The following is a 14,440-nucleotide window of genomic DNA, read 5'->3' as shown; positions in this document are numbered from 1 at the left end:
AAGAGAGTTTGAGGAAGAAGAGGAAAGGATTTTCATGTCATCATCGAGTCCTAAGGATGAGAAATGACTCTTAAATGCAGAAGCATCATAGTCAATTGAAACCACTGGATTAAAGACACAAAAACTGTGTCCAACTCATTTTTTCCTGAAAAACCTGAGAAGAGGTATGAGGAGGATGGCTGACTTAGTATGTAAAATGACAAAAATTTATAGTCAGGTGATTGGATGATTAAAAATATTCATGATAACATCAACACTTGAATGTGTAATATAACATGGCATCAGTATGAATAAGAAGATAGGTAACAGGATAAATTATTTTGAGCAATGCGGTGATCAGACTAGAGCTAATACCAGTCACTATTGTAGAGCTGTAAGTGTCCACAAAATAAGCTGATAATTAAGAAATAAGAATATCATATGAAAAACAAAATAAGTGATAAATTATGTGGAGGACAATGAAAATTTGTTGGTCCTACGTCACTGTAGTGCTATAATAGGGAATATAATTGAAAGCAAAATTAGTAGAGAATATGGGCTGGTGTAAAGAAACGAGTCATGGGTGAGATTTCAACAGTTCTTTGATAGGCTTCATCTTGTCGCAGGAAGCACCATCTTTCAGAATCCTAAGCAAAGAATGAAGTCAGCTGAAATTCAGGTTTATAAAAAGAGTGAATACTGTGAAGTGAGGGACAGAACAGTATGAGATGAGGTGGTTGCAATAAAACTGCAAAGATTAAGTTGGGAAATAATTAAGACAGGTCAGGACACCATATGTGTTGTGGAAACAGAGGCACAAAAATCATGAATGGATCTGTAAATACCCCAGTTTGTGGATGAAAGAAGAAAATATGGGAATACCAAGAATGAGATAGCAATTTAGGGTGTTTAGGAATGAAATTAACAAGTTGTGCAAAGGAGCTAAATCAGATTTGATGGAACAGATCTTTAAAGACATTGAGAACAAGATGGTGGTTTTTACATTGTTGTCCCCAACTGAGGTGCAAAATTTAGCTTATTTAGCTAACAAGTTTGCTTTCTTCTCTTCCTAAAATCTCTTCATCTTTTCACTGAAGTGTTCATCATGTTCTTCTGCCCAGGTTCTGGTAGCTCCAGTTTTCAGTTTGCCTGAAAACCGATGATCTTGACAGTGTACATTTCTACCCGGTACCATATCGCCTGCAATCCCAAAATCCTGAAGATGTCAAAGTTTGAAGTGGCCAGTTGTCCTTAATTGAGATATCAAAACACAAAATTCTTTTGGTCAGTCTGTTGTCATTCATTCTAAGATAATTACTCATCAGATTATGTTTATAATCTTGGGAACAAGATGATTATAAACATGCTTCTGAAAAGTAATAAAGGAAATATATTATCCTACAAGCTGCAATCTCTGTTTTGTGCATACATTGTAAACCAGCATGATGCAGAATTGTTCTGAAGTGCGAAATAAGAGGAGACAGAAATTGATATGGAAAAAATAGATGATTTAGTATATCACTCAGAGTTTGATAGAACACTGAATCATATTGGCTTAAACAAGTCAGAAGGTCTCAGTCATATAACTTCAGAGCTGCTGAAATCTGAGGCAGCTATGGCAATGGTAAAAATATTTGAGGTGGTGTCAAAAATCTGTGAAACATTTAGCTTACTGTCAGAGTTCTATAAACATGTTATCTTCACCTTGCCAAAGAAGGCACAAGAAAATAAATGCAAAAAATTTTGTATGATCTGTCTGATATTTACATTTGTAGAAGGAAGGAAGGGAAGATAAGTTTTTAACGTCCCGTTGACAACGAGGCCATTAGAGATGGAGCACATGCTCAGATTGGGGAAGGAAATCAGCCATTTCCTTTCAAAGGAACCGCCCCCAGGGGCTTGGCATTCATTTGCTGGGTTCGGGCTTGGTGACACCAGGGTTCCTGAGCTGGGGACTGATAAGCGCTGCCAGTCTCCTGTAACCATAGGCACTGGGCATGCTTCAGCGACCACCATGCGACGCGGCGGTGGAACGTTGTGTGTCACAGGGAATGGGGATCATGGCTTGACTGTACGGGATGCGAGGATGGAATAAACCTCTATGGGAAAAAAAAAAAAAAAAAAAAAAAAAACCTCAATCTCAAGGTGTGCTGCGCGCTGATGAGATGCATGGCTGTTGAGGTGGAACAGTCGTTAGCGGGCAACCTCTGGGGAACCTGCCGCACCTCAGTTGTATAAAGCTTACTCAGGCATGCGGGGTTCTGTCTGAGTGGACCCTTATTTACCTAGCTGCTCGTGGGACCGAGATGGAACCCTCGAAATCTTCTTCTTCTTCTTCTCCCAGTGGGAAGGGTGTACCGCCTGGGAGTTCTCACACCCATTCATCAAAAAGAATGAGGGAGGCTAATCCTCCTGATAATCAACTTGTTGTCAGTAACGGGGCTCAAGGAGTCGTGAATCATAATGTCTTTCTAGTGATTAAGAAGAAGGAGGTGATGTTTGGAAAAGTGTCCCCCTTCTATATCCATAAAGGCTTAGAAGGGCTGGCTGGTACCCTAAAGTCTATTAAGCGGTTGCGCAATGATCCTTTGCTTGTTAAGACTAACTGGGCAAAGCAGGTGAAACTCCTTAAGAAGTCACAGAAATTGGGTGAGTACGACATCATTGTTGAGTTGCATAACTCCAGCAAAGGTGTGGTAACCTGTGGTGATATTATGGATATAGAAGTTGCTGGACTCAAACAAGAATAGGCACCACAGGGGATTAGAGAGGTGGAACAAAAGACACGCAAGAACAATGGAGAGCCTGAGAAGACTGCCACTTTTATCGTGACCTTCAATTCCCCAACGCTACCTGAACACATCATGGCCGGTTTCCTCTGACTTAGGGTTTGGCCCTATGTACCTAACCCTATGCGACGCTTCAAATGCCAGCATTTTGGCCATACAGTGCTGAGTTGCAAAGGCAAAGTGACTTGTGGGGAGTGTGAAAGGGCAGCCCATGAAGCTGGGGCTGACTGTCCATCTCCAGCAGTCTGTATTAACTGCTCTGGAAGCCACCCAGTCTGAAGTCAAGCCTGCCCTGTTTTTGCAGAGGAACCCAAAATTCAGGAAATCAAAGTGACTGCAGATCCTGTATGCAGAAGCCAAAAAGGACTATCAGGCGATGAAACCCCCCTGTCTTTGCCGCTTCTTATGCTTCGTTGGTGCAGAAACCTGTTACTAAGATTGATGCTTCGACTCAGACGACGTCCAGTGTTCCATTATCCACCTCTAGCACCTGTACTTGCACCTGTATGTGCCAAAGTAAAGTGAAAGACATAGCTATTCAAACAGCTACAATGGAAGAGACCAATAATGCTTCCACAGAGCACAGCCCGAAGGCACCCCAAAAGCAGAATGTCCCTCAACTCCAAGTTTCTTCGAAGATAAGTGGCTGTCACCGCCCCTTTTCCCCCCTCATCCTTGCTGGGGAAGGGAGCAGGGAAAGGATCCCAACATATAGGTCGAAAGCTGACCTGGGCACCATCAGATATCATTCTGGCTCGTCTGACTGATGATGAGGACATCATGGACTTTGATGGCTCATCACCAGACCCAGTCAGCCCCAAAACCCTGCCTCATTCTACAAACGCCTCACCACCTTGGCACAAATACAGGGATAAATCAAGACCATATTGATGAAATGGCTCCCAGACTTCAATGGAATATAAATGGGTACAAGACTCATCTGGTGGAACTGAGACTCATTGTACAGGACAGAATCTTTTGCCTCTGCCTTCAAGAGACTCATTTTAAAGAGACTGACACACCTGTACTGGAGGTTATCACCTTTATAGAAATTACGACCTTACTGGTGAGAGGGCAAAAGGTGGGGTTGCAGTGTTCATAAAGGACACTTTTCAGTCCTCACCTATTCCCTTAACAACAACACTACAAATGGTTGCTGTTTGGATAGTGGCCCATGTTGACATCACAGTGTGCTCTGTGTACTTACCACCCCATGAGCCTCTTGATAGTGGGGTCCTCACTCATCTTCTTGATGAACTACCCCAACCCTTTCTCCTTTTGGGGACTTCAATGCACACAGTGTACTATGGGGCTCTAACACCACATGCCCCGAGGGTCGGGTACTTGAGGATATGCTACACACAACAGATCTTATACTGCTGAACATGGGTCAAGCCACACACTTTAGCACCACTACAGGTTCGTCTACAGCTATAGACCTCTCCTTCTGCTCACCTGCACTTGGGGACACTGCTCAGTGGGCAGTGGACTATGAAGTTCATGGTAGTGACCATTTCCCAATCTGGATCCATCTGCCTGATGGAGCAGATCCTGAAAGAGAGCCACTGAGATGGTTATTCAAGAAGGCTAACTGGATGCTTTACAGGCAGTTAGCTGTTTTCGAGCAATGTGATGGCATGCAGGACTGGGTGGATCACATTACAGCCGTGATTCACCATGCTGCTGATGCATCCGTCCCAAAGTCTGTGGAAGTGCCTAGGAGGTGACCTGTCCCTTGGTCGAATGATGAGTGTCGCTTTGCAATCAGGAACAGGAGGGCAGCAATGCACAGATTCAATCAATGCCCTACAGATGAGAATCTTGCAAACTTTCGAATGGCACATGCAAAGGCGAGGAGAATAATTCGAGGGGGGGGGGGGGGGGGGGAGGGGTAACCAGAGGTCTTGGCAAGAGTTCCTGAACTCCATCAATAGGTCCACACCTGCATGCAAAGTATGGGTAGCCATTAGGAGGATCTCAAGGCACAACTCTGGACCGCCAATAGCAGCTGTACGAATACAAGGGTCTCTTGTAACATCAACAATGGATATAGCTCAGACAATGGCTGAATCATGTAAATTCATTACGGCCGACTCCAGCCAGGATCCCACCTTCCGTCAATTTCAGGAGGCACAGAAGAAGGCTCATCTCGATTTCCATTCCACCAACATGGAAGAATACAACCAGCCTTTCTCTCTGTGGGAGCTGGATTCCGCATTGTCAGTTGCTTGTGATACAACCCCTGGAAACGACCAGATAACCTATAGCACGTTACAGCAGTTGGACCAATGGTCGAAGGAAGTTCTCCTTCAGCTCTTCAATAAAATTTGGATAACTGGCAACTTTCCCAACTCGTGTAAGGAATCTGTTTTAATCCCAATTTTAAAACCAGGAAAAGATCAGACAGACCCTGGTAGTTACCGTAGTATTAGCCTGACAAGCTGCGTAGGAAAGACACTGGAGCGTATTGTCACTTGGTGCCTAATGTGGGTTCTGGAAACCAGGTCCCTACTCAGTCCTTCCCAGTGTGGGTTCAGGAGGTATCGCTCCACTCTCGATAACCAGACCCTGCTCTAAGCTGCAATTTGACAAGCTTTCCTTCATAAGCAACACCTTATCAGTGTTTTCTTTGATTTGGAAAAGGCCTACGATACTACCTGGAGGCATAATATTTTGTCGCAGCTCCATCAGTGGGGATTCCATATATGTCTTCCGACCTTCATACGATCCTTTCTCTCGGACAGATATTTTAGATACAGGGTTGGGAATGTCTTGTCTGACCGTTTTAAGCAGGAGAATGGAGTCCCTCAAGGGAGTGTTTTAAGTGTCACGGCTTTCGCCATCGCAATCAATAGTATTACAACCACAGTGCGATGCCCAGTAATATGTTCCTTATTTGTGGATGACTTCTCCATCTTCTGTGCATCCTCCTGCCTCACCACAGCAACTCAGCAATTGCAACTGACAATCAGACGGTTGGAGGAATGGTCTCGCACCACAGGTTTTAAATTCTCATTAGAGAAAACAGTTTGTGTTACTTTTAATCGTTCCCACTCTCTGTTTAATTTGCCTGTTTTAAAACTCGGGGACACTGATCTCACTTTTAAGGAAAAGGTGAAGTATCTGGGTCTTATTTTTTTATGAGAAGTTAACATGGTTGCCACACCTTAAAGAACTGAAACTGACATGCTCAAGGCCTTGAACATCCTTAAATGTGTTAGTCATAGGTCTTGGGGAGCTGACAGAGCATGTCTACTCCAGCTTTATAAGGCCTTTGTGTGACCCCAGCTTGAATACTGATGCCAGATTTATGGGCCAGCAAGGCCTTCATACCTTAAAATGGTGGATGCGGTTCACCACGAGGGTATTAGGCTGTCAAAAGGGGCCTATCGCACGAGCCCGGTTGTTAGTTTGTGTGTGGAGGCTGGTGAGCCTCCGCTGTCTATTTGACGTCTTCTTCTCATGGTACGCCAAGCATATAAGCATTGTCCATTCCTACATCGCCAGCATCCAGTTATGTTGTTCAGCCACCACTGGAACGGCAGTTCGATCATTGACCACAAGCAACACAGCCATTTGGGTTCCGTGCAATGGAGAGCCTTGAATTATTAGTGGTGCAGGGGGCAGGGGGGGGGGGGGGGGGGTATTAAAGTCCAAAGCCAGTGGTGGAGTAGGGCATACCCCTGGCTACTACCAAGGCCTAGATTGCTTTTAGAACTGACTGCTTACAAGAAGCATTGTACCCCAGACCATGTTTTTAAAATTAAATTTAATGAAATTTTACGTAGCCTCCCAGATTTTATTACCGTCTACACGGATGGCTCTAAGCAGGGAGATGTTTTCGGTTGTTCTGTCGTGTTCCCCAACACTATCCTCAGGCTAGGACTCCCAGAGCAGTTTTCAGTTTATTATGTGGAATTGTTTGCTATCCTGAGGGCAATGGAGCAGATGAGACAGCACCTTGACAAAAAATTTATCATCTGCTCTGATTCTCAAAGTGCCCTTCTCGCTGTTCGACAGATGTACCCAGCAGATGGGATGGTGCAACAAGTGCAGGACGCTCTCTTTCTCTTTCACAGAAAAACAAGGAAATCATTTTTTGCTGGGTTCCAGGGCACATAGGCATCCAGGGAAACAAACTCGATGCTGCTGCTAAGTAGGCTTGCTCCCTTCCTCCTCCTGCCAGCTGTTCAGTCCCTCTGGGGGCTGTCACTTCATTTGTGACCAGGAAATGAGGAACAATAAACTACGTTCCATCAAGACTTCAGTGCGACCATGGATCACCTCCTTCTGCTCGCAACGGTGTGAAGAAGTAGCCCTTACTCGGCTTAGAGTAGGACATTGACCATTGACACACGGCTTCCGCTTATGTTGGGAGGAGCCCCCAGTATGTCAGTGATGCAGTACACAGCTGTCAGTATGGCATATTTTAAGTGAGTGCGTTTTATATGACGACCCGAGGGTTGAACTGGGTCTCCCACGGGATCTTCCCTCTATTTTAACTGATAACGAGATGAGAGTTGTTCATGTCTTAAAATTTTGTGCGTGTCCGGAATTCTTACCAAAATACTTGGTGTGCAATCTTAATGTGTCACAGAGTGGCTGGGTCACGTATTATTTCTAAGTCGTCATCCAGCCATGCTTATCTGTCTCTTTCTTAACAGCATCTTTACAGGTATTTTCTCCATGATTTCATTTAGTTATCCCTCTGTGTCTTGCTGGGGTTTTATTATGGGCTTTTCTGAACCTCACCTTCCTGGTGTTGCTTTATGTTTCCTGTGGTGGGATCAAACATAGTTTTCCAGTTTATTGATCTCCTTCCACAGATTATGAAAACCTTCTTAAGTATAACATTAATGCAAGGGTGCTGATGACCTCGCTGCTTGGCACTCTCCACCATAAATTATCATCTTCATCATCATCAAAGGAACCATCCAACATTTGTCTTAAGCAATTTAAGGAAATCACGGGAAAATTAATCTGGATGGTCAGATGGGGGTTTGAACTGCCATCCTCTCAAAGTGAGTCTAGTGTGCTAACCACTAGGCAACCTCACTTGGTGCTAACACTTCTAGAGTGCTGACCAGAGCTATAGAGGGTGTTGCAAAAAGGTACAGCCAAACTTTCAGGAAACATTCCTCACACACAAAGAAAGAAAATATGTTATGTGGACATGTGTCCGGAAACGCTTACTTTCCATGTTAGAGCTCATTTTATTGCTTCTCTTCACATCACATTAATCATGGAATGGAAACACACAGCAACAGAATGTACCAGCGTGACTTCAAACACTTTGTTACAGGAAATGTTCAAAATGTCCTCCGTTAGCGAGGATACATGCATCTACCCTCCGTCGCATGGAATCCCTGATGCGCTGATGCAGCCCTGGAGAATGGCGTATTGTAGCACAGCCGTCCACAATATGAGCACGAAGAGTCTCTACATTTGGTACCGGGGTTGCGTAGACAAGAGCTTTCAAATGCCCCCATAAATGAAAGTCAAGAGGGTTGAGGCCAGGAGAGCGTGGAGGCCATGGAATTGGTCCGCCTCTATCAATGCATTGGTCACTGAATCTGTTGTTGAGAAGCGTACGAACACTTCGACTGAAATGTGCAGGAGCACCATCGTGCATGAACCGCATGTTGTGCCATACTTGTAAAGGCACATGTTCTAGCAGCACAGGTAGAGTATCCCGTATGAAATCGTGATAACGTGCTCCATTGAGCATAGGTGGACGAACATGGGGCCCAATCAAGACATCACCAACAATGCCTGCCCAAACATTCACAGAAAATCTGTATTGATGACGTGATTGCACAATTGCGTGCGGATTCTCGTCAGCCCACACATGTTGATTGTGAAAATTTACAATTTGATCACGTTGGAATGAAGTCTCATCCGTAAAGAGAACATTTGCACTGAAATGAGGATTGACACATTGTTGGATGAACCATTCGCAGAAGTGTACCCGTGGAGGCCAATCAGCTGCTGATAGTGCCTGCACACGCTGTACATGGTACGGAAACAACTGGTTCTCCCGTAGCACTCTCCATACAGTGACGTGGTCAACGTTACCTTGTACAGCAGCAACTTCTCTAACGCTGACATTAGGGTTATCGTCAACTGCACGAAGAATTGCCTTGTCCATTGCAGGTGTCCTCGGCGTTCTAGGTCTTCCTCAGTTGCGAGTCATAGGCTGGAATGTTCCGTGCTCCCTAAGACGCCGATCAATTGCTTCGAACGTCTTCCTGTCGGGACACCCTCGTTCTGGAAATCTGTCTCGATACAAACGTACCGCGCCACGGCTATTGCCCCGTGCTAATCCATACATCAAATGGGCATCTGCCAACTCCGCATTTGTAAACATTGCACTGACTGCAAAACCACGTTCGTGATGAATACTAACCTGTTGATGCTACGTACTGATGTGCTTGATGCTAGTACTGTAGAGCAATGAATTGCATGTCAACACAAGCACCGAAGTCAACATTACCTTCCTTCAGTTGGGCCAACTGGGGGTGAATCGAGGAAGTACATGACATACTGACGAAACTAAAATGAGCTCTAACATGGAAATTAAGTGTTTCCGGACACATGTCCTCATAATATCTTTTCTTTATTTGTGTGTGAGGAATGTTTCCTGAAAGTTTGGCCGTACCTTTTCGTAACACCCTGTATACATAAGAAAAGAAAGAAAAGTTGATGGGGCACTGGATAAGTTGTGTTTTAAAAAGGAAAAGATATCAGGGAAACAATGTAGACTATGCATTTAGTAATGGAAAGACAAAAGAAATCCTTATATCCTCCTAGCAATTTTATAGAAAGCTTTTGAGAGTGTTGGGTGAGATGATGTGTTTGCTACTGTGCTGAGATGAGTGAACCTATAGTACATAGACAGAGAAATAAACTAAACCAAGTGTGAACCATAAAAAATGAAAGATTGAAAAAGATAATTTCATCTTAAGAAGGTCTGGAGCTTACTACCATTGTTGTTTAACTTTTACAGCAAAGAAGCTATGATGGAAGGCACAGGAAATTTTGGAAGAAGAATTGAAGCTCATAATGAACCAGTACCGATGCTAAGGTTCACAGACAACAAATCCTATAGACGTAGGAGACCTATTGAATGGCATTCTTTCCATAGTGTATGGGTTAAGAATAAGCAGTGATGATGTTGATTAGTATAACTAACATCAAATTGGTTAACGTCAAACCAAAAATGACATTATAATCAAAGAAGTGAAGAAACTGCCATAACTAGGAAATAAGATTACAAAGCTCTGATTATGCAAGGAAGATGTAAAAAGTAGGTTGTTTGAGAAGAAATTTTCTCCAGTAAAAGAGATCGACAAGTATGAAATGCTTGGATAGAAGAGGGGGAGGCATTCTAGAAAGTGTGTGTTGGGAGTACAGTATTGTATGCAAGTCAAACGTTGACCATGGGCAGTTCAGGCAATAAAAAAACTACAAACCATTAAAATGTTGTGCTGTCAAAGAATACCAAGAAGGGAAAAGGAGAAGCAAAAGACTACAAAGAACATAACCTTGAATTTGCTTTAGACCATTTGTTAAGGAAAGAAGTCTATGATTTGGTAGATTGCTTAAGATCTGTTTCTACTTTGCTACCTTCTGGTAGGGTGTGATGGTGATCTTATAGCTTACCCATATGTTACATATATCATTGTCTATAGTCAATTTAGTATTGTCTTCATGTAGTAATCTGTGATATTTAATTGTTTGTTTTTTATTTCCATGGTTGGATGTGTATCACTCATTTTTGTGACAAACAGAGCAGTGAGTTTAATCTCCTATCTTTTTCTCCTTTCTAGGATGTCCTTGAAAAAGTTTTCTCTCCAGACTTCAAAACAACAAGTTGCCCAGTAATAGTTGATTTTCTTATTCGACATGGCCTGGTTTCAATTGAAAATGGTGAGTTCATGTATTTCTTCTGAAGTATTCACCAAATTAATTAAATAACTTTAATTACTAACTGTCTTTTTGAATCATATTAAATTTGCAACATGCTACAATTTGAAGACTGTCAGATAACTTATTGGCTGTAATCAGAAAGATAGCATATAAAAAGCAAGATTCTATTAAAATAAGTGTTTAATCTATTAATGATGGAACGAAATGTGCAGAATGCAATAAGCTTTCTTGCAATTTCTATTGAAGACAAAACATCAAGCACAGAAAAAGGAAAGGGAATAGAAACATAAGAGTGCAGTAAATGTAACAGAATATTATGAGAAGATAGCTTAATACAACAAGAACAGTTTTAAGTACCAGGTTTTTATTGATGTGATTGATTAATGGTGTGCTTTTGGGTTTTCAGCCAAGTTGTTGATTCCAGTGTTCAGCACAATATTTCAGCAACTAATCCACTCTTGTTCTTCTGTTGATGTGATTTGTGTTGTATTGCATACACTCTGCCTGGACTCCAACCAGACTGTGAAGGTTTTTTGGCATTATACTATTATTTATAGCCGAGTTTGACTTCTGACATATACTGTGCACATGGATGCTCATCTACCCCTACCTCTATAACTACATCTCTACTCTTCAAACCACTATGAGGTGCGTGGCAGAGGATACATCCCATTGTACCAGCTATTATGGTTTCTTCCTGTTCCATTCACGTATGCAGCGTGGGAAGAATGATTGTTTGAATTCCTCTGTGCTTTGCTGTAATTATTCTAATCTTGTCCTCACAATCTCTATGTGAGTGATGGTATTTTCCTGAAGTCATCATTTAAAGCTAGTTCTTGTCTATCTTCAAGAGTATTCCAGTTCAGTTTCTAATGTTTTTTGGACGACAAGAGACAGTGTGGTATTGGGTTGCAAGGCACACATGTCTCTCAATTCAGTTAACTTGCACATGTGTAGCCGATCCTCTTCTCTGGGTAATCAGCTATGTCGATCTTCCAAAAGCTGCTTCTCTGAAGACTACAGCTGGTTAAAGGAATTTATTAAACTACTTCTCTATTCTTGAAATAATTTGGGTACTCATAGAATATACTTTTCAGTTCAGTCACTTTATATTTTCAACTTTCACAGACAATAACTTCTGCAAGATAACTTGTTCCTTAAACGTTAGACTCATTCACACATATTCAAATAGCACACATGTGTCTTGCTTTGTTCATAGCCAAGACATGAAGAAATTCAAAAGTCTCTAGTCTCAAGCTAGTCCAGTACATGAATGAACATAGAAATCTATATTCAATTGTTCATTAGTCTTTTTACAATCAACATAGACACTAAACAGCACGGAATACTACATAAACTTTTCTTGTTCTTCTCTACCCGTACATAGAAACTCTGTGGACCATACAGCAGGTACTTGTCTGCCGTCATTTGGCCACAGGGTCCATCTTTTTCTCATAACTGTTTTTGACCTGCACATACAAATAGGCAATGCGCGGTCGGGCGTATTCGTTTTTCCCATTCACTTCTAAAATATCGGGTGTTCAAAACGGTGAAAGGCCGAGTGGTTCTAGAATTTACTCCAAAATTCTTGAAGCACTACATATTCCCCCCGCCTTATACCGAACATGCGATATTTTATACAATCATTATGTAAATTTATATCACATACTGTTCTAACAGTATACATACCAACATAGATCTGTGCACTTATTTAGAATAAACTCTAGCTAATCTTTCATTTATTCTACTCTCACTCTATTTTGACATCAAAATTCGAATATTCAGTGGTAACCTGGTAAGTTTTCCTAATTATATTTCAACTAAAGTTCAGTATTGATCACAACACTTATGTCTCAATAACATAGGTGACCAGTTTTGGTTATATTTATATAACCATCTTCAGACCCTTTGGCTTCCCTGGAGGATGGCAGGCGGAGCTCTCCTAAGCTTGACTTCGTAGCAGCTGAGGAGAGCTCCGCCTGCCATCCTCCAGGGAAGCCAAAGGGTCTGAAGATGGTTATATAAATATAACCAAAACCGGTCACCTATGTTATTGAGACATAAGTGTTGTGATCAAGACTGAACTTTAGTTGAAATATAATAATATATTGATCACTGCATTCCAAAAATGTTTACCAAAATTGTAAAAAGTTTTCCTAATATTTAGGATTTGTTAGGACTCTGTCTCAATTTCCAATTGCAAACTCCAGGTGTTTCACGATGCTTGAGTACTTTATTCTTTATTCTAATTCTTTGTACTACTTCTTTAGTACACAATGATCTTATTATTTATAAACTTTTTGTAGTCTGGAGAAACTCTGGGCAAAATGGAAGTGTTCCTATTGACACTTATAAAACATAATAATGCTAGTGAAATATAGAATTCAGACTTACCAGAATAATTTCTACAAAATTTTTGTGACTTTTGTCACGATACTGCCCTTTCCCCTCTGGTAACAGTACCTATACCTCATATACGGGTTGATCCTATGAGTACGCTTTCTCCTTCTGTTTTGGTAGGTGCGCCCCTTTTTTAATTCCTATTTTCCTATGGTACAGGTCAATCCCCTTCTTGGTGCCCCTGTCCACACAGTATAGGTCAGCCTTTCTTAGGTCTGCCTATCTGCACTTTTCATCCAGGACTTGCTGGGTGCGTCCCCCCTTATCCTTCTTGTATAGGCCTCATGGTTCATTGCCCTAGTATACATCTTTATGTACACTATAGCTAAATATCATCTGGTAAAACTAAAACCTACTTCACCCTTCATGCTCACTTTTTCATACTTCTCCCTATGGGTAGAGTCCTCCTTTATCAACTTCTATGTTTCCAGCATCTACTTCATGCCTTCATATATTTTTCAATGTATAATATGCTTACTTAGGCTGTAAGAGTCCCACTATCTTACAAGTCGTCAGAATATTTATTAGACTGACATTCCTGGATAGTTATCACAATTAGCTCCTCCCTGACTTATGTTCTCTTTCCTCATTCATGCTTCCTACTTAGGCATACTTGATGTAAAATTATCATAGTTTTTATATCCTTATGTACCTATGCTATATAGAATCATCATTGTTCTTATACATATATTTCCTATATATACATATTAATAAATAGCTACATGATAGTTTTTCCAAATAACTAGGTGATGTATTTCCTATATATACATATTAATAAGTATCTACATGACAGTTTTTCCAAGTAACTAAACGATGTAGAACTGTCACAATAATCAGCCATAAGTGCATATTTCTCTATGTGCACATTCTTTCCCCCTATAACACCTGACGGTTCTCACATCCTTTTAATCTGTATGTTCATTGTTGGCAACTTCATGTTGTGGTATGTGTATGTAGAAGTGTGTTTGTGTAACCTGATTCTTCAGCCTACTTATATGAAATAAGTTGAAGGTTATTGGAAACCACAAGAAATAAGAAGGACTTCAGCAATAGAAGTATATGCATATGGAAAGATAGACCAGTACTCAGATGAGAAGTAAGAAAGGTAAAAGTAGAAATGGTTGCTAAGATCGAAGAAGAGAAAGAAGATAGCTCCAAAGACAGGAAACTCTTCCCACCCCTCTTCCCCAGGATCCCTACTACTCTGGTACTGGAGGTATGATGTTAAATGTCTCCTACAGAATGGACATTCTCACCTTCAGCTCTGAAGTCCCCGAAGAAAAATCTTAGCAATCCCTATGGAATGGCAAATGGTGAAGAATCAGTCGCACCTGTCTGTGAGG

At 41.6% G+C, this 14,440-nt stretch overlaps 1 protein-coding gene across 5 annotated transcripts in view; it reads left to right on the top strand.

Annotated features, from left to right (window-relative positions):
• The window catches only part of LOC124604147 (uncharacterized protein YJR142W), a 271,445-nt gene that overhangs the window by 148,496 nt on the left and 108,509 nt on the right, over window positions 1-14,440 (top strand). For all 5 annotated transcript variants that reach the window (XR_006978592.1, XM_047136454.1, XM_047136453.1 and 2 more), the window contains one exon: window positions 10,598-10,697. Coding sequence is in view for 4 of the 5 variants with exons in the window: in XM_047136454.1 (XP_046992410.1) it covers window positions 10,598-10,697 (100 nt within the window). In the remaining variant the exon portion in view is untranslated. The remainder of the gene's footprint in view (window positions 1-10,597; window positions 10,698-14,440) is intronic.

The sequence above is a fragment of the Schistocerca americana genome, chromosome 1, assembly GCF_021461395.2.
Source record: "Schistocerca americana isolate TAMUIC-IGC-003095 chromosome 1, iqSchAmer2.1, whole genome shotgun sequence".
Lineage (NCBI taxonomy): Eukaryota > Metazoa > Arthropoda > Insecta > Orthoptera > Acrididae > Schistocerca > Schistocerca americana.
Note: the sequence above shows the minus strand (reverse complement) of the source record. Positions and strands in the feature narration are given on the sequence as shown.